General features: G+C 42.7%; 1 protein-coding gene across 1 annotated transcript; it reads left to right on the top strand.

The window, feature by feature from the left end:
* Positions 1–814: 814 nt before the first annotated feature.
* Positions 815–20130, top strand: plpp2b (phospholipid phosphatase 2b). Its single transcript, XM_029500901.1, has 6 exons — positions 815–1243; positions 13798–13949; positions 14150–14412; positions 14615–14672; positions 15819–15995; positions 16913–20130. The coding sequence occupies exons 1-6, from the start codon at positions 1168–1170 to the stop codon at positions 17069–17071; spliced, it is 885 nt and encodes a 294-aa protein (XP_029356761.1). The 5' UTR covers positions 815–1167; the 3' UTR covers positions 17072–20130.
* Positions 20131–21519: the final 1389 nt, after the last annotated feature.

Here is a 21519-nt window from a genome sequence, read left to right as displayed (position 1 = left end):
CAAGCAAACAGAGCTGATTGTTGATACACACTTGTGGCTCTGACACGCTGGATGCAGCCAGCAGGCGATGGCCTGGTGTTAACTGCTGGCAGGGAAGCATCCTGACCGCCTGGAGGCAAAGTTATTCTGGCTTGGAGTCATGCTGGTGTTAAGTCACGTTAATTTAGCAGAGCCTGTGATGGTCCCTGCCTTCAATGAGCTGGGGGGGGGGATCCACTTACTGTAACATGAAGGTGTTGACTGGTATGTTTGGACCTTATTTAAAATGTGTTTGCCTTTTAAGGCCACTTCATGAGAGGAGTGGGAGGAAGGTGAAGTGGCTTACTCAGCAGAACTGAGCGGCTGTAGTGGGCTCGAATGAGAAGTGCATGATGGGATCAGGTCATGTAGGGCTCTCATCTCAGAGCTGAGTCATCGCCTTAGCAGAGCATTTTAATCCCCAAATGCAGGTGAAGTGTTTCAGAAAGTGACTTTTTCATTATTCCTTCCTTTCTCTGAGCTGAGTCTCCGAGTCTGTCCCCGGTTTACTCTCCCATGCTCCTCTTTCTGAACTGTAAACAGTGTTTGAATCTGGGGGTGTGTGTGTGTGTGGGGGGGGGGGGGGGGGGTTGGTTTTAAAGGCAGAAAACTGGCAGATTTTTTTTTTTTTTTTTTTTTTTGTGTTTTGTTTGTGTTTTTTTTTTGTTTTTTTTTGCTTGTGTGTAAAAAAAAAACTAAAAAAAACCAAAAACCTTGAAGCCTGAGATAGCATGAGGAGGAAGTTAGGAGGAGGTACCAACGCGCGTGTGTGTGTGTGTGTGTGTGTGAAGGGACTTCACACTGGATATACTGGACTCTTCCAGCTCTGCGGACTCAGTCCTGGTTTTGGACCCGTATTGCGCGCAAAGACACTCAACACTGCGGCGGTTCTGCGTAACTGAGCGGACATATCTGATTTATTTTTAGAAAAACTGTCGCTTTTAAGGAAAAAACTGCACACCTTTGCTGTCAATGTCAGCGCAGGTAGTGAAGAGGATCCCGGAAGAACTCGTAGCGCAGGTTGCCAGCTTGTTTGCATAGCCTGCACTTTTGTTACACGGCGAGCCTGCGAGCGCTCATGGACTCTTTAATCTTCTCCAGAAAGTAGCCCGATCCCTTCTCGCTGTGCCGTTTGACTGTTGGAAGTGGATGAACGAGAAGAAGATGAAGGAGCTGATGAAGAAGAAGCTGTACGTGCTGATGGACGTGGTGTGCGTTTTAGTCGGTAAGTTGTGGACACCGAGTAGAAACCAACCGTGCGCTGCAGCAGGTTCTGGCCTCCATGGCATCGACCCACAGGTTTGTGTGTGTCCACCCCAATAAAATAAAAATGAAGCACGTTTTTATAATTAGAAGTTATTTGGTCCCAGTGGAAGGGACTGGATTTCCAAAAACAGCCCGTCACTCCGGTTGTTTGTGCAGATCCCAGCTGGAGTGTAGTCAGGGGCTGAAATGGGATATGAACTTTCCCCGTATGGCCAAAAACACAAGAGGAAAGATCATTCCCATTTCCCGCTTCACAGTCTCTGCACGCTGCAGCCCGACTTTCAGGAAGCTGGCTGTTTGTTTATGGAAATTTGATATGCATGTGTGCACCCCGCTTATTTCTCTTTTTCTTCAGTATTTTCTCAGCCAGGAATCCTCTCAAGAATGTGCAGACCTCTCCACATTTTCTCAAAATGCCTCTTCCAACTTTATTTTGCATCTAAATTCACTTAGGATTCATTTTCCAAAGAGACACAACGAGTTTCTTTTCTTTTCCATCTCTGTGGTAACTTGAGCAGATATGTTTTGTTTTTTTGTTTTTTTGTCTCCTCCTCCCTTCTGGGCAGTGAACAAATAATGAAGTCTTTTTAAAAGATGAATCATCAGAGTGACACACATTGTGGTTGTTGAGATCAACACCAGTTTCTCTGTTTGAACAGGAAATGATTTATGGAGAGTTCTGAAAACTAGGCTAAATTATTCCATCATAAGAAAAAAAATTATTCAGTTACAGATTTTAAACATGAATTTAGTGAGTGTTTAATCTATATGTGTGTGGGATAAATAGTGTAATATATGTTCATTTGTTTTAATCAGTTTTTATGACGTAATACAGAAATCTAACATTAAATTGCTAAAATAAGTTGAGCACCTGAACAGGCTCAGGATGCTTTACAAAGATAGAGCTATTTTCATGACAGGTTCAGTCCTCCATGGATGTGATGATAAGCTTCTGATCCTGACGTTTGTATCACAGAAACATGTCTGTTTTCAGATGCCCCCCCTCAGTAATAGTGTGTGTATGAGGGATGTACCGCTGTGGTGGGACGTTGGTTTGTCATGTATGTCACTTTCCTGTGACAGACAGACCTGCGCTGCGTAATGCTGCGTGGTGTGTGTTGTGTGCTGTGCTAGTGATGGATGCAGACGGTGATGGTGGCTCATGCGTGTGCTGATCTGCTCTGCTGTGTGGTTTTCAGTGCCCCCCTCTGGCTTTTCAGAGAGCTTAGGGATATTTTGCTGTCTGCGGGAAAGATCCACAGACTGCCGAACTTGATAAGCCCCGGCGTTTCGCAGTCACAATTCTGGGATTAACGTCTGGGTCGGGTTTGGTCGGTCATGTCTGGATGACTGCATCCCACCCTTTTGCCCCTCCCTTTCCTCATGCCACCCACGTCACCCACCCAAATCATTATCAACTCAACCCCAAGCTTAGGTTGAGGTTGCCCCAGCCATGTAAGAATAACATGGTGGAGTGTGTAATTATGCCGACCATTAGTCTGTATGGAAACGGATCTTTGAGTTGCATGTGTCTGCACAGTGGGAATACTTACATTTTTAATGTAAAATTGCATGATTGCCTACTAATCTGACTAGATCCCACTACTGTCAACATTTTCTTCCATTTTCAACTGAGGCCTTTATTTCTCACACAATTACCTCTGACCCAAAATATTCACCTCCACTTTTATGCCGTACATCCACATGTCATCAGCCGTGCTTTCTAAAGGACTCTCAAAGACCGAGTGATTTCCATCGCCAAGCTTTCTGTCACTCACACCCTTCCTCCCTCTATTTTTCTTTTACAATGTTATGTGGAATAACAAACCCTTCACTGGAGAAATCTGATGCTGAGCAGCCGCCTAGAGTCAAGGAGTGGTTTGCTAACATTTTAGACGGCGGGTCTGACGTATCATCGGTCTCATTTAAAGCTAATAAGCTGGCGGGATCGATCTTGAGGGAAGTTTGAGTTGTAAAAATAACTGATAGTTGACTTCTGTTGAGTTTGTTGTTCATTGTGAGCTCTTGCCTTCTTTCTTCTCGTTTCTTTCCCTGGTATATCCCTCCCTCCTGTTCTGTCCTTCTCTGGCTATGCAAATTTTTGTTCAATGCAAATAGATGGCTGGTGTTGGCTCAGAGCACACACAGAAAAGACGTGTTTGTAGGTGTGCTGCTGCAGGTGTGTGTCATTAAAGAGTCAGAGGAGAAGCAACAAGTCATATCGCCCAGTGACTGCGCTGCTGTGTGTTATGAGTAAGTAGTGTGTGACTAAATGGCTTTGGGGCAGGCTATCGATGAAACACACACTTTTTTTCCCATGTGTACAATCTTTGTTTAGATGTTGTGTACATTGACACAAATCAGTTCTCATTATATCGGTGATTATGGACACACACAAATTGAAGGTTCAGGTTAGCAGGTATAATTCCCATTAACATACTTAGATTTTTTTAGTCTTGTATTCCTTAACAGGAGTTTCCTTCGTTCTTGGTGTCTTAGATATAATATCACATAATTACAGTTGCAGTCTGTTGAAATTGCTCCAACTCACACTACAAGAATTTGGCAGCTGAGTTTCTGATTCTCCCATGATGCTTGGTTATCAAATTGTTCTCAGTGTTTAATTTTGTCAATGACTGATTCATTATGCAACACAATGCGGGTTGATTCCCAGAGTCCCACAGCAGTAACACTGTTAAAAAGTCATTATGTATTTCCCCACATTATGTTCAGCTCCCATGTTCTGTTGTTTGACCTCACCGTGTACCGAGTGGCTTGTTGATGAAGGCGCTGCAGTATCTTCAGGGAGCTGGCCCCCCCAGGCAGCTGCGTACTTGGGAAGACTGATCGTCCTGAGTTCCCAGAGAAAGACATCTGATGGGAATTGTTTTCCTCGGGAGAGCTGTGCCGTGGAAACCGAAGCCCTTTTAACAAACAGGCACGTCTCTCTGGGAAATATGAGACCAGTTTGTTGTGGTTGTTTTTTTGTTTTGTTTTTTTGTTGTTGTTTTTTGGAGAATAATTTTAATTGCACAAGTATTCCTGGTTAACCTATAAAGTCTTTTATCAGTCATCCTGAATGAGGAGCTTTTGTCAGGGTGGTTTGTTTGAAATCAGGAGCACTTTAGTTTTCAGATATTAGAGCTGTACAGCCCAGGACACAGTTGATCTGAAAAACTGCAGAAAGCTCAACTGGCAAAACATTGAAATCTGTGAATATGTATGTCTTAGACTTGACAGTTATAATAATTGCTGTTGTTTTAAAGATATTATTGATGCAAACGTTGACAAACTCTTGGTTGTTTCGTACCAGCAAACATGTGGCGTCTGCTATTTTCAGCACAAATATAGCCTATCAGTGTCTTAATGATGGATGATTTCATGTGTTTCATGTGGCATCAGCGCCTTCAAATTTGTGTTATTGATTTTTCCCAGTAAAGATGGAGAGAAAATGTTGGAGAGAAAATGAGATGTTTCTGCCTCTTAAAGGAAGTTTTTCCTTGCCACTGTTGCCAAGTGCTTGCTCATCGGGGGATCTGTTGGGTCTCTTTAAATAAATTTATAAAGAGTTTGGTCTAGACGTGCTCTATATGTAAAGTGCCTTGATGTAACTTTGTTATGATTTGGCGCTATACAAACAAATCTGATTTGATTTGATTTGAGAGAAAATGTTTAAATGAGAAAATGGAGAAAACACTGATATTAGACAATCCAAAGTGATTGTTTGGTGAACTCGTTGGTTTGTGAACTGCCGTTTTAAAGCTTTGAGTTCGTAATGTGGAAGTCGCTGTTTTGTTTTTTTTTTTTAACCAGGAGAAACCATTTCTGGAGGAGAAGTTGGAGCTGAGGTGAGAGTCTGTCAGTCCCACACCAGCCGCGCACTTTATCATCTATTGTTCTTTCGAAGGGGCTGAAAATCAAAAATGAACATCGTGTTGTATTGAAGAAGACTTGAAACTACAGAGTCCATCAGGTCACTAAGAAAACACTTAGTGAGGTAATAAATCAAGTGAAAAGTAGGATCATTGTCCCATAGATTTCAATACAAACAGATATCTTTTTGCTACAAGCTGCCCCCTGATGGTCATTAGATAAACTGCAGGTTGTGTTTACTTTGACATACGGCCCGTGGAGACAACAGCTCAACATAATTCCACCTGTGTACAGCAGTTTTACTGAATATTTGGCATCAATATGCTGAAAGATGACATTTAGGAAATCTTCAGAGAGAGCTCTGCACCATCCTGGATAGTCGTACACTTGAACTCTTCCAGCAGGGCTTTTATGATTTAGCTTTAAACCTGTGTGGCCCAGTTCTCCTTTGATTCCATCTAAACCCAGACGCTTTGATTGCCAGTCCAGATTTAACTTCTCTCCCACCAAACGGTCCAACCTCGCCTGCCATTCTGTCTCCTTCCGCGCTGCTTGGAGCTGAGCATGCATGAATGATGGACGGAGTGAAACAGCAGGATTAAGAATACAGAATGGGCCGCAGCAGCAGGATCTGGTGTGACCGGTGAAGTTGGGCGTTCCTCGTGTGAATTAGAATTCCAGAGGCCAGCGTCGGCAGAGGTTGTAGGCTCAGCACATACCTTCCACATTAGTCAGTCGGGCTTAGGGTGACAGTCGGAAAGAGGGAGTGTTAAGTTGTTTTGTTACTACAAGTCATCTTTTTATCTGTAACGTCACCTGTGTTGGGAGACCGCAGGGTTCATGCTCGTTTTGTCAAATCATGTTTTGAAGTGAAAGGAAGAAACAAAAGATGGAGGAGGGGACATGGAGTGGGGAAAAAAAAAAACACTGACTGCTGACAGCTAAAAGAAAAAATGTCTGCCTCTGCACTAATCTACAGGAGGAGGAGAAGAGAATTGGAGACTGAGATAGAGACTTAATGATATGGGTGAAAAATAAAATAAATAGGCAATTAATGTGAGAGCATACAAAGCTATGGAAAGAGGGGAAAGTTGGATCAGGGGGGGAATGCGAGATACATAAGAAACTTGTGCAGTGACCTTGGTGCTTGAAAGTGGAAGAGATTAGATGGGAGTGTTCTGGCAAATGTTCCAGCTGTGACCCTGAGGGAAAGTTTAGTATCACAAGGGGCAGCCCAGGGCCATGAGAACACCTCTTACACCGCGTACGCAGGATGTACGTGCTCAAAAGCATAAATAGTAAAAACTCATGGGTATGTTTCTCAGAGTAGAATAATTGTCCGTCCATGTGGTTCTGCAGGTGCAGCAGGTTATGTCGGAGAAACCGGGGGAGGTAGGTGTGAGGTACTCCCACAACTATTGGTGCAACTTCTAAACGCTCGCGGCAATTTAAGTCGAGGTGTGATTTTGTATGTTGCGGAATAACTGGAGCACAGGTGTGGATGGGAGTGCGTGAATGAGATGGGAGAACGAGAGCAGGAAAAAAAACAAGGCAGAGAGAAGACGAGCCTCGAATCTCAGCCCCAGAGTGCGATTGTGGTCCAAACGGTCCTGCGTAATTGCACATCTACCGGCTAAATAAAGCACAATCCCATTCAGGCCTCTATATTTACACCAGAAGGATAAGTGTGTGGGAGGATGCTGCAATCAAGAGAGTGACAGACAGGAAGATGGAGCTGCAGAGAGAAGAATGAATGACTTTGAAGGAAAGGGGGAAAAAAACCAGAACGGAGGATGTGAATCAGCAGTTGTGGAAGGAATGAAGGACAGAAAGAAAAACCCTTTTTTACACTGGCATCTTTGTTCGTCCATGCAGTTTCATTCAATGCTAAAATCTCCCATGATGCTCTTGTTTCATTCTTCAGACCTTCTTTGATGCGCACTCAGTTGCTAGACTAATACCCATTGCAGCAGGGGAGACACCGAGGAAAACCATTGTAGATGGATGATAATTTGCAGCCAGATAAATGACAGGGCTTCAACTTCTCAAAATAGATTTGAAGCCTTTAAAATGTGCCTTGCTTAAGCTGAGACAGGAAAGCTCTGCATCCTGCAACTTCAAACATGCTCCCATTAGAGGCTCAGGCGGGAGATTTCTGACTGGCCCCTGGAGATTAACTTCATTTCATCCGTAGCAGCAGGTGTCTAGGGAAAAAAAAAAAAGAGTCTCCTGTTTCCCAAACAAGGACCTCAAACTTTGGCTTTTCTTGCCATAAAATGTCAGAGGTTAGCCCAAATCAGGGACGCTGCTCGGCCTTTAAGTGGAGGCAGCTCTGGAGCGGTGTCAGTTGGGGTTGTCTTGTGGTATCCTGGGGATCTAGTTTGTCTGCCGTTGGATCTATTTTTGCTTGTAAGCAGTGTGGCTATGTCTACTCTCCAAGAGTGACACCGATCGCAAGACGGACAAACACACCCACAGCTCAGGCTGTAACACTCACTTATGGCCATGGGGGAGGTCCAGACATTCCCCATCATTTCATCTGAGCACTTTCATTTTCATACACATTTATAATTTACAACCAACAGGTCAGATGTCAGCTGAATTAGTGGCTCATTTCTAAATAGAGATTCCTGCTTTTTTTTTTTTTTTACAAGCCAGGTGAGAGTTATATAAGGCCAGGTGCCCTGACTTCATTCCGTCTGTGAACAGTTTGGCAAATTGGCTTTTTGTAAGCCCCCCCTTTGGCCAAACAGATGAATACATGTGACTTGAGAATTTAATGTCGATGATGACGGCCGTGCAAAAAGCTGCTGGCGCCTCTCTTTGAAGCTTTTCACTTAATTTTTCTGCCACTTCACAGTGATTAATGGCTCCACTCTGTGAAGTGTTAAAAGCTTTATAAAGCAGTTTGAAGTTACAATACTATGTGACCCCAGCATCGAAATAATTACGTCCTCCTGCTGGTTTGAAGTGACATTAACCATGCCGTATTAAATAAACAAACATTCACCCAGACTTTATCCACCCCAAGCTGAAACAAACATTGTTGTTATACATTCATATGTATATTTATATGTTTCTATCTACTCAAACAGTTCTTTCCCTCCAGTTCCAATGTGTACTTAGAGTAATCCTAAATACAACAATTTCATGCAGATGCCATCCTACCATGCTTCACCATATCCCACCAGCTGTCGTGTGAGAAAACCGTGGTTTCAGCCCCAGGTCTCAAAAATAGACAGTTTGCTTTCATTTCTGGATGTTAACTCCTCGATAAGATTATGTGTCTTTTGTGTCCATAGTGGACAAGTACCAGTGTATGGAAATGTTAAAAATCTTATTTTTCTTCCTCAGGAAGATAATCAGTCCTTCAGAGTATATATTTATCAGAACCTTAAAGCATTTGTCACAATAAAAACATCTTTAATGAAACTCAGAGTGCAACTCCTGTTTACCAGGAAAGACGCACCGTAACTGTGGCTTTTTGACTGCTTGACTGCTGGAAGTCAGATGCGAGACACAGATGCTGAGACTGCCACCCATGAGCCACATGAGTGAATCCATGTCGGTGTGCTCCACCAAGGTGCCGGAGACAGGATGCCAGTTAAATACAAGAGACCCGACATATCAAACAGGATTCTGGTGTGGAGTAAGGCTTTATAGCCCTGGATCACCGTGTCCTGACATGGGTGGTAGATGTGTAAAATGGGGTCCAGTGGGCATGTGGTGGTCAGACGGCAGGTGTCAGGCAGCTGCTGTGGCAACTTACAAATGGAAATCTTTCACGTTCCAAACACCAGGAAAGCATTACAATTAACATATAAGTTTAACAGCCCCCCTTTGCAGCCATCCTTTTATTGCTTTGCTGAAGGCACACATGAGGCAAAAGGCCTGAAGCAGGTGAGTCTGACAGCTTTTCATTTTTCAGTAAATTTCAATGGGCATATATTTCCATTTCAGTTTTGTCTCAGTTTTATTCAGCACGAGTTGAGTTCCACCGAAGCAGTTTGTGTTGCTCGATAATCGCAGCAAATGATTCCTCCTCCACTGGAGCTTTTCATGTCTCCACAGTGTTGAAATGAATTGCTATCTCTGTTGGTGTTTTGTTTCCTTTGTTCCAAGGTCAGGACACCAGAAGTCCATGTGCCATGATGTGTTTATTCAATTGAACACTATTGTTTATTCTCCTAAAGAATAAACGTCTGTTTTGCAGCTGTGCTTCCTTCCACTGAGCCAATGAGACTCTTTGTCTTTATGGTGTCTCTGACTAACATGTGTGCAGTTGGCACATCAATAAACAACGTCTGTACTCATTTCTTGGGCTACACGCAACATCACGCAGGAACAAAACACTGCATGGCATTGTAAAGGTGCAATACACTGTTGTCATGTATATCGAATTACAGTATTTATTTGGGTGGACATGTCGCAGGCTTTCTCTTGCCTTTTTTTGCGACATAGGAAAATACAATGTTGTGAACAATCTGCTCTGTCCACCTTTAATTGTCTCTGCTCGCATTTACAGTCGGCTGTTGTTCTGTAAATGTCATGAGAGGTTGCTGGGTGGAGTAAGTTAAACCTGGTGTTCACCTCAGCTACACCATCCAGCTCAATGTTTTCCTTCAGTCTCATTCTCAGTATGTGGCTCTCATCAGTCCTACTGGAGTTATGTCAGCTGCAGACACTTTTTTATGAAAGAACGGGAGTGGTGCGCTGCCCATTTACTCAGAAATGTAATACTATTGGTGAATGCAGTGCTTTTCCACTACAGTTTATTTTTCTTTGTTTGTCTGTTTGAGGGGTTGTGTGTGGGTTTTTTGTTTTTTTTGTTTGTTTGTTTTTTTTTTGCACTTTAGTATGCGGCCAGAGGTGGACAGAGTACACAACTTCACTACTTGAGTAAAAGTACAGCTACTCCTTGCCAAATATTACTCCAACACAAGTAAAAGTAGCTTTGTCAAAATATTACCTAAGGAAAAGTATAAAAAATACCTCTGGAAATACAGGAAAGGAAAGCAGCTTTATTGTCATTATAAAATACAATGATGTGATTCTGCTACAGACATGTTTATAGCTCAAAGTACCTCCAGTTAAAGAGGTTCTACAAGAACCGGTCTGTGGAGGGATCCGGTCCAGTCCAGAGGTGAGAGTCAGTGAGTTAGAGTCGCGGCTCCGCACTTTAGCTAGCTCAGCTAATGCTAGTGTAGCTAGCTATAAAGTTAAGTCTGTTTCACCTTAGCTTGGCTCATTGATGCTGGTAACCATGGTAACTAGCAGTCCGGGCTAAGAGGAGAGGCGGTTTTGTTCAATCATCACAACGCAGGACTTTTAGGAGTTTCATCACAATGACTATAAAGCTTACAGCGGCTACAGTTACACTTACTTCTCACACGGTTCATCGGAGAGAGGGACAAACACGCAACACAACATGGCTACGTGCTGACCACGTCACACATTACCCACAAGCCCACCTGCTTAAAGGGGAATGCTCAGCAGCCATGGGACAAGTGAACGAGCCGGAGTCGGATCCCCTAAAGTGGAGCTGTGTGGACATTAACCAGCTGTTTTAGCACAATGTCTCATGTGCCACAAGTATCAACATATATTTCAAGATAGTTCCCCACAACTGAGCCTATTTTGTGTTTGTAATGCTGCTGCTTGCTGCATCTACCGAGCATGCTGATCTACCAATTTATTTATTTTTTTTAATTATTTTATTTTATTTTTTCCTGCCGTTTAAATGTGCGCAGTATGGTGGCGTAGTGGTTTGCGCTGCCAACCTGTAATAAGGATGTTGCAGGTCAATTGGAGTGTTTGGGCTACATCAAGGTAAAGCGGATAGTAGACAGATGATAAACAGGACATGGTAAAGTTGACCCCCCCACACCCCCCAACAAATGGTTTGGCCACCGATCCTTCTCTAAGCCCCGCCCCCCTTGTTTACTGTTGCTATGCCAGGCTGTTTTCTGTTGTCTGAAGTTCGGTAGGAAAATGTCCAGTCAGCATCAGTCCGGTGATCAGAATGGGAAAGAAAGGAGAATATTGGAAAATAAATGGTTCTGAAATTTCTAAACAATTATTCTTTTAAAAGGGGGTGACGGTGAAGCTGGGACGAGAAACGTAGAGCAAGGTAAGAAACAGCGCAGTTAGCTTGTAACGTAAGCTAACTGACCAGCTCTAATGCTAACGCCCATTAGCCTAGCTTCTATTAAAGCCCGACACAAAACGCTATCTTTGACAGAAACAGCTGAGTTTGGTAGCTCCATCAAAAAGGAAGACACCGAGAGGATTCAGACACAACACACACAAGGACCGGCACATTACTCGTTGTTAATGTTTTTTTTGTGCAGAAAGACAGACCTGTATTAAGCTGTGAGTGATGAGGAGTTGGACCGTGTTGTAAGTGATGTCCACCGAAGACATCCAAACTCTGGCTACAAGCTAATGTGTGTTCCAGGTAATAATACGGCCACGGTGTAAAATGAAGAATGGAGAAATAATCCAGGTAGGATGAGTATAATGGCCATATTCTTACCTGGAACAGGCACAGAGGTGGGCGAGTTACAAAAACAATGAACGAGTAATGTTAGATTAGCACAAATCTAGCGAGTAATCCCCAAAAATAATACTCAAGTAAAGTACTCAAAAACTGTATTTAAGTATAGTACTCAAGTAAATTTACATCGTTATGTCCACCCCTGTTTGCAACCATAAGGTGTTCCATACCATAACAAGGATGCCAGCTCCTTTTCTCAATTGTTCCATAAATATAGAAAGAATGTGGCCATCTGGAGAAAGGGGGCTTCTCTTCGTTTCTTTTTCTTTTTTTTTAAGCTCTAGACATCTTTTCTATAGTTAAATCTCAGAACTTCGCAGAAGTGACTTATGCGTCAGCACAAATGCTTGTTTTTCAGGTCACCAATCAGATTTAGTGGGATTCATCAATTTGCCAACTGAGAAAATGGAAGAAGACTTTGTTTTAGCTGTTTCTGTTTGTCCAGACCTTATGCCATGTCAGATAAAATTTGCCACACACGGAGGAATCCAGCGCCCCCGCTGACAGGGCAAGGCCAAAAGGATCCATATGTAGGCGGCACGACTTACAGTCATACCCACTTTGACGTTAAAAGTTATGCTCCTCTCTTACAGCCTACAGACAGAACCTCCCTCGCGGTCGAGACACTCCTCAGCGCTTCTCTACTAGAAAAACATGGCGTATGCACACACATCCAGACTGACTGTCTGACTGCGATGGTGGGGGCGGATGTCAGGGTGAAGAGTACATTCCATACCAGGGCTGCAACTCATAATTATTTTTCATCAGTTCAACCATTATTGACTACCACTAATAAAGAAAGCTATCCATCACAGTCTGCCAGAGCCCAAACAGTTTGTATTGGATGTTTGACAGTCACTTATGGAGACTACAAGTCTGCAAAATCCCTAATTCATGGAGCTGAGCTGTGCAAATGTTTCACATTCTCACTTGACCAAAATGATTAATCGATTACTTGCTTAAATGAAGGGATTTGCCATTCTTCTTCATGTTCTGTGACAGTAAAGTGAGTACCTCTAGGTAATAGGCCGATTAATAGGTGATGTCGTAACTGCTCTTTGCAACCGCAATTGGATAATTTATTAATTGACAAATTCTTTGGCGTTGCTTCACCTTTACCAAGGCCAAAGGTTGGAAAAATCATTTCTGGCTATGCAGCTGTGCAAATTAGATCTTTCTCCCACATCCTGAGTCTGCCAAGAGTCACAGCCCAGGCTGAATCTCTATGAAAAACTCCCCACTTTAGCCTTGGAAAGGGAATGTAAAACTCAGAAGCTGGGGCCAATTTGAACCACAGTTAAGTTAGTAGGTATCAAAATGTCTGCAAAATGCATTCATATAACCTGTGTTTGTATCTCATGCTGATCATTTATCTTGAAATTCCTTTTCTTTCTTTCTTTTTTTTTTAATATTAGTTACTCTGTTTAAACTCACAAGCAAAGGGAGTTGGTGTGTCGACGAAAAGAGTGAGTTAGTGAGCATGTGTGGGTCAAATGTTTCTGAACATCTCAAGGACACCATTTGTGCCTTCAGCAGTTACATTTGGCCTTATTTCTGCACACAGCCACATAATCCGAAAGGGCATGTGAATGTTGTGTCTGCAATAATTTGTCAACAGCATGTTTGTACAATCCTGTGCCTGATGTGTAACTTTACATATGCCTGCGCATGCCTGTGGATATAAATGCTATTTTTTGTTGTTTATTTTTGGAATTCCTCGCTGTGCATTTCCACCGTGAAATTAAACCACCAAATGTTTTCTTTCCTCTTTGTGGGTTGTTTTCTTCATTGTGATTTTATTCCTAAAGGTCCAGAGGGAGGGAGAAAACAATTTGGCAGTCTTTAAATGTTAGAGAAACATTTTGACTTCCCATCTTAGGAAGCAGTGTAACGTCTGAAAACCTGTAGGAAAAATGAGAGATGTTTTTCCAAACATTTTTTCTCAAATATCTAAGTATATTAACTTGGGTTATCTCGTTTCTGGTCTTGGCTTCAGAAGTTACACGCTGTTTCTCCATATATATACTGAACGTCCACTTTGCTTCAGTTATGATCTAATCCAGTCTGCTTTGTTTTCACGACAGCGGCACTGCCCTTCATCATTATGACCGTCGTGTTCAAGCCATATGAAAGGGGTATTTACTGTGATGACGAGAGCATCATGTACCCCCTAAAGCCGGACACCATCACCCACGGCATGCTGGCAGCAGTCACCATCTCCTGCACTGTTGTCATTGTAAGTTTGACATCGAACATCAATCTGCCCTTTTCTTCTCATGGCCGGTTTTATTCCTTTCCACCTCGGTAAAGCCCATATCCTGGAAAGTTCACAAGATTTCACCCATTTAACGACATGCTGGGCTGTTTGTTCATTTCTAAATGGCTTTTGGGAACTGAGCAGGTGTGCATGTAAAACTGCTCTACTTCTCCCTTCAGATCTCCTGTGGGGAGGCTTATCTGGTTTACAGCAAGAGGATTTACTCCAACTCGGACTTTAACCAGTATGTAGCTGCACTCTACAAGGTTGTGGGCACCTTCTTGTTTGGGGCCTCGGTCAGCCAGTCGCTGACTGACCTTGCCAAATACACTATTGGCCGCCCAAGGCCTAATTTCATGGCTGTATGTGCCCCTAAAATCTGCAAGGGATACATGCAGGTGATCAACTGCACTGGGGAGCAACAGCATGTCACAGAGTCCAGGTAGGAAGAGAAGATCTGGGTATTATGCTTAACTGTAATATCATTTCAATAATACATCAAATTCCACTTGATTTAAGAAAAAAAAAACAAAAACATAAGAATTAGATAAATTTTGGCACAAAGCTTCTTCAATATCATTTAAGCAGGTTTTTTTTTTTGTTGTTGTTTTTTTTTTAAACAAATTTGAACTTCTCTTTTCCAGATTGTCCTTCTACTCCGGTCATTCCTCTTTTGGGATGTACTGCATGCTCTTCCTCGCAGTAAGTACAGCACAGGAACCAACACTAAAAGTCTTACACAGTGTAAATGTGGGTCTCTTTGTACAGTAAATATGAAAATATGTCAGTGTGAATCAGGCATAACAGTCCCCAGATGGGCTCAGCTGACAACAGAGCTATGCAGTTGGATCTGTACTCACGGGCTAATTTCTGAGATGAAAGGGCTCCTAAAGCAATTTTGTGCCTGTGGACACAGAAAAGACAAGGCAGGAGTTCAGAGGAAGACTGTGGATAGTGAGAGGAGTGATCTGGAGGCCTCTGCTGCCTTTTTTTTTTCCCAGAAACGATGAAGGCAACGTATGAGCTGTGTTCTGTCTTCCAGGTCTGTCCAGTACATTACCCTTGGCCTCATCTCTTTCAGTCAGAAGCCAGGCACCAGTGTTAGACAGCCAGTTTCAAGGGGCCAAGCAAAGCAACATTGTTCAGCTCAAAGAAAACAGTTTCAAAGAGAAAACAGAATATTTCCAGCTAGTGTCCAGCCCAGCCAGTGGTTCGGACTGCTCCCTCTGATTTGCCAGGCAAAAACTCCAAACAAACGGCGCTAAGCTGTGATATCCAGTGAATCCTGGGTTGCTGAAAAAGCCTCCTGCAGTGTTGAGTGTAAAGTGTGGCTGCATGGCTGAGGGGACTGTAGTGCGATGCCAAATTTTGTACCTTCGACGGTAGGCTTAGTGTTAGCAGCAGAACGCCTAGCAGAAGCTCACAGGGGTCTGGACCATTGCCAGGTTTGTAATGTTTTGGCATCTGCTGCTAACCGGTAAAAAAAGCAGGCTTCAGTCCAGAGAGGACATAAATAAGACCAAAACTCAGCACCTTATAACACTTAAATCCAATTTGAGGAATGCCAGCCACTGTTTCTGCATGAGAGACACATAAACTCATGCTCTAAGTAAATACACTTTTATTATTGGTGTCTGGAGTGTGATACCATCTGCCCTGAAATTGTACAGCAGGGCATCTCCCTATTTAATCAGATATAGACAGTGCAAAACAGAAATTTGACTGCTTTATTACACCTCTGTTTATGCCCATTCAAATAAATATTTAGCTGTCTCTTGTACCCCCCCACCCCTTATCCCTCAAAAAATCCCCCTCCTCGCCTCTCTTCCTCTTCAATCCCCACTCCAGCTCTATGTGCAGGCAAGACTTGTGGCAAAGTGGGCCAGACTTCTCCGGCCCACCATCCAGTTCTTCCTGGTGGCCTTCGCAGTCTATGTGGGTTACACCCGAGTCTCTGATTACAAGCACCACTGGAGCGACGTGTTGGTGGGGTTGCTGCAGGGCGCACTTGTTGCTGTACTTAATGTGAGTCTCTGAAGACACATCCTTCAAAGAACGGACAAACTTTCTTCTATGTGACTGCATTAGTATGAGGGAGATGCTTCAAAAGTGGCCATTTAGTGTTGACATCATCAACTGTTACCTAAAGAATCTAACTGTTATCTTTAGAAGTAATGCTCCCATTGAGAGCCTTTCACTTTCTGTGAGTCATTTACAGCCTGATACCTGTTGACATTTTAACTTTTCAGGCAGGAAAATCAAACCTGGGTGGGACCGTCTGGCTCATAAGAAAGGCATTTAATGGGAAAATCTTACTGTTAGCGATACTCCGCTTCAAAGCACAGCAGCTGCTGATGTGTCCATATTTCAGCTTTATATCATCCTTGCAGAAAGAAATATGGAATATGTGTGAACAGGAAGTCTGAAGGGAGCGAAGGGTAATTTCAGCAAAGTGTGACTTGATACAAAGCCACACACTCACACTGGCAGCTTCTCGGGGCATGAGGTCCATTCTCCCCCCCATCATCCAGCTGGGCTTCTTTATTGTTTGGCCCCTTACCTGTTTTGATTGAACCACTGTCAGCACAGCCTTGTGGAAATTCTGGAAAGGTGTGTGTGTAAGTGTGTGATTAATTGGGAAGTGAGGCCATGTTTTGGCCTTCACAGTGTTGTGTGTAATTAGAGACCCTGTTGGGCTTGGTGTTTTATGGCCTACATGGTTTGCGCCTGCTTTCTGTGTGTTCCTCTCAGATGTGCATGAGTGTGCACGTGTTCGTGTGTCACTTAACAGCTGTGCACAGACCCGTTCAGACATATTTAATCACAGTTTCCAGCCCTGGCCTTAACTCTTTGTGTCCTTCACATGTTGACACTCCAATCTCTGTATGGAAAATTGCCCCCTAAGTGGCCAAACCTAACGTTGTCTCTTGTCTCCTCCGCAGGTGTACTTTGTGTCAGACTTCTTTAAGAAGCGTCCTCTACGCTGCACTAAGAAAGACTCAGTCGAAAGCGAAGAGCCGGAGAGGAAGCCCAGCCTGCAGATCACAGATTCTGAGCACACCAACCATAACAACTACCATCTCCGGCCTGGTTGTGTGTGATAGTGGGACTGACACTGGGGAATGAAGGCTGCAGCCTGCAGACCCCCAAACCTGTTGGATAGGGTCCAACCCAGTGGCTTTGACCTCGATTGTGCAGTTGTCAGTGTTTAGATTAGGGAATAACCAGACTCCCCTGCGATCCTGACTCTGTAGGCTGCTCACTGCTGACTCCCAGTGTTCTGCGAAACACTCTGAGTATGAAACATTAAATTTGGCGGTTTCAATATAAGTTTCTGTCTGCAGGGAGTAAAGGGTGTCAGACATCTGGTCTGTAGCTTGCAGCCTCGAAGCCCCCCAGCACCCTCCCTATGTGTCAACCACTCACACCCTACCTGCTCCCCCAATCACTGGACTGACTGAGGGGGCTGCCTCCCAACCCCAGCTATTTGGGTTCCCTCTCAAAGACACCATGATGACTTCCTTTTCTCCTGTAAGAGAGAGAGGAGCAATTGTTTGTTTGTTTCTTTCTTTCTTTTTTAGACATCATTGTTGGTGTTAAAGTGTATTTGCTTAAAGCTTCATTAAGTGAAAAACTCCAAACCTACAGCAGCAACGGTATGCTATGCTTGTAGTCTTATGAAGTGCCTAGTGGGTTTTAGCTTTGGTCCACAAATAACAGCAGAAGCTAAGACACACGGGTATGTAAAGTACAGTCCTTTTTCTGTCAATCTGATGAATGTAAGGCTGATATTCACTGTGTGCGCCTGTGCTGGCCTCCGGTCTCACCCTCTTTGGCATAGTCACTTGTTTAATGCTCTTTCTCATTGCATTGCTGGTGTCAGTTGTCAATAAGAGTGGTTTGATTTTTGTGAAATGAAAACAACCTTGAAGTGCCAGAAAAAGTGATCGTATTGATCTGGGATTGGAAGGCTGTTAGTTCACAGTGAGAACAGCAGCACTAGTTACTTTTGTACATCAGTCCCTCTAGTGCTTAATGGAGCTTTAATATTTTTTTTGTTTGTTTGTTGTTGTTGTTTTTTTTTTTTTTTTATTGTTTTCAATATAGAGTTATGTTAGTTCATCTTAAGTGCACCTTAACCTGGTTCCACATTTGACAATTGTTGCAAATCAAAAGAAAATTTTGAAATATAAGTCAGTTCACAGTTCACAGATTTATTTTTTGAAGCTCTCCAGACTAAAAAATATCAGCTGTAGGCCACACCAAAGGAGATGAAGCTATGTCAACTCAACCAACAACCCCAACTATAAGATTCCATGTTGAGATAATACTTTAATCTACACTCAGCTGGTAATGCATACCAGGTCTCCTAACTGCTGCACAAACAGGTCTGGGTAAATTTTTGTGTGTGTGTGTGTCTGTGTGTGTGTGTGTGTGTGTGTGTGTGTGTGTGTGTGTGAGATCTACAACAAAGCTGTTCATCAAGTGGCTAGTCAGGTTTGCCATTCCTGGTGACTTATTCTTCAGATGGCGCCTGACTCACGAGAACCAGCTGTTATTCTACGCTTTATTGATCTCCATGTTGTGTTTCTGCCCAAGTCCAGATATGTGTGTATGACCTATCTTTCCATACATAACAATATTTCATGACAGATTTATGTCCAGACTTGGTCAGATTCATCTTCAACAGTGCTGGAGTTTTGCTACAATATGTAAATTTAATAGTGCAGTTATTTGATTTGTGTTTCCCTTGTGTGTAACGGACTGCAGAGGTAGAAACAATTGATGCAGATAACTTTAATTTGTATTGGACTTAATGTGCCATACCACTACAGAAAACTACACTGCCAATGAAATATTAACAAATGTGGCCTCTGTTTTATTTAGTTGTTCTTTTTTCTTTTTTTGGACTTTTCGTGTGTGTGTTGTTTTGGTTGTTTTGTTTTTTGTTTTTTTTAGCGCTAAAATAATAATAATCAAAGAAGGATGAGACAACCATTTTGAAAATGGTAGTTTAATTTATTTTAAATGCAATTCATGTATTAACTCTAACAAGGTTTGAATTTCCAGCACTGTTAAGGTTTTTGTGCAATCATCCCTGCTTGCCACTATGAGCCACAAATACTGTCCTATGTTCTGTCTGCTCATGCCACGAGGCATGTTTCATGTTCTGTGAAGGATCTGAAGGACACACATGTGTGTGTGTGTGCGTGTATATATGTGTGTACATCTATATAACATATATATATATATATATATATATATATATATATTATATAGATATGTTTTTTACAAGTAGGTAGGTTTTCAGTTTTCATTTTAGACCCTGTTTTCAGTTTTCATTTCACCTGTACAGTGTGCTCTGGCCTGTGCCTTCACGGACCGGTACCTACTTGGGTTGCCACATGAGCAGATCCTATTCCAGGTCCAAACATAAGCCAGATGCCTTGGCATGGCTTTTAAAGGGCTGTAATGATAAAAGGTTACATACCCAACTGTGTTTTTGTAGGCGGAAACACTCTCAGCTCTGTTCCCACTTCAAAGAATAGTTTATGTTCCTTTTCCCCTTCCTGTGTTGATAGATGGGGTTAATTTGTGAACGGGGTCTCCGGTACAGTTCTTGTACAGCATGTAGATGCCCGGAGGATTGACAACGGATCAGGCAGAACTAACACTCGATAGGGGAGTAGACAGGAAGACGGAGTGAATCTCACCTGTTAGTGATTTTGAGGCCCCGGAGTAGAGCTGGGTTTTAGGCAGAGGTGGCTTTAGGAGTCATGGTGAACTTTGATCCTCGGGGACTTCTGCACATTTAAAACACAGATTTACAACAAGAAACAGCTGGGACTAGTTGCAGTGAACTTCCATGCAAACCCTCTCCTCAGCTCCCTTCATCTGAATCATCCATGCGTTACTGCAGCCAGGCTAATAGCCCAAATGGATGTAGACGCGTCATGGCCTTGATTCCTTTCTACTTTTGTGGAAACTGAGGTCTTCTGCTGGTAACGTGGCTTCACGTGTTTTATGCTTTACTGGCTCGGTGCTTTAGCACTGCTTGGCCAATCTTTTGTTCAAATGTCAACTTTTGTTTGCTTTTGTGCCTAGATTATATCTATAGTCTCTAAATCAGAGAATTTAATAAAGGAAGATATAATCCACATTCAGTGATTATTGTTTTTTGTTCAGCATTTAACACACCTGATTTTAGGACGCTACGACAGAAGGCTCTCTGAGATGGTCATACGAGGATGTGAAGCTTCATGTCTGCAGTATTTGATGCACAGTTGTGGCAGACGTGCCCTGCAGAAAGGTTTGTTCCCAAAGGTGTGTTTTTGGACACCATCAATACTTCGATATGTTCTTGGTAAGTTCACTTGGCAAAGCAAGGTTTGTTTGAAATGATAAAAATTCACACACAATTGAACTGACAAGGCGTGGAAGGTTTTTTTTTTTTGTTGGTCTTTGTATGGCTATTGTGTCGTTCAAAATGGATCCGCATTTTCACTCAGAAGCCGGAACATTCGCAAGATTTCCTCACTTTCAAGTGCTGTTTTCTTATGCAAACATTTCTGGCCTCTTGGTCCCATATTCAGATTTGGTAATGGTCGCCTTTAAGATTACTTCAAAATTACCATCAGACATGAGTGGAGTTTAGTTTGTGTTGTGAAAAACGCAGAAACTGAAGAGCAGCAGTGATGTTCCAGAAATTAGGACTTTTTAGTCTCTTTGTTGTTCTTTTCTGTGCGTTTTATTTAACTTTACGGATTCCAACAAAGTTGACCAACATTTTCATTGTTTCCCTGCAAAGGGTGACGCTGTACTGTTCACTTGCTGTCAGAAAGCAGGCTGATGATGGTCAAGTAAAAGCCAAAAGTATCCTTTACACAGTTTCCTCTGATTGGGACTTCAGGACGTGACGTTGCATGGCAATGGATGGATTCAGGAGGGATTAATCAAGGCTGCCTCGGCGCATCCAGGCAGGAGAATGGAATGCTTTGAGAAAATAAAAGTGTATTTTTAACAAAATAAACATCAAACTCATGGGGAGATTTGTAGATGTTTTGTTGGCAGCGGAAAACAACTGTCATTCCCAATTTAAAGCAAAATTACTCAGTTGCATGTTGTGAGAGCTGAGTGTATGTGGGCCTCTTTTCTTTTTTTTTGGGACTGTAATGTCAAAACAACTGGGAGGGAAAAACATTGAGGTGTTTTATTGACTGGCTCTGTAGCCATTTAGCTTCTTATTTGAGTCTTTTTTTCATATTTATATGGTCAAGTTCACTGCTGTATTGCAGTTTTCAGGAAATGTGCTGTACCCTTACTGAATATAGTTCCCCTGAGGCGTTATGGCAAATTTACCTTGTTACTTTATGAGATGGGGTCTCTGATGTAATCAGGCTGTGTCGACAACATATACTGCATGTGGTTGTTATAGTAAGACTATATCTGAAAAGCATTACCTAACACATACATCAGATGTCCTCTCTGGCTTAGGGGTTAATGAAGCAGAAGAAATGGACCAGATAGGTGGATTATTGTGGCTAGTCAT

The sequence above is a fragment of the Echeneis naucrates genome, chromosome 4 (genome assembly GCF_900963305.1).
Source record: "Echeneis naucrates chromosome 4, fEcheNa1.1, whole genome shotgun sequence".
Lineage (NCBI taxonomy): Eukaryota > Metazoa > Chordata > Actinopteri > Carangiformes > Echeneidae > Echeneis > Echeneis naucrates.
Note: the sequence above shows the minus strand (reverse complement) of the source record. Positions and strands in the feature narration are given on the sequence as shown.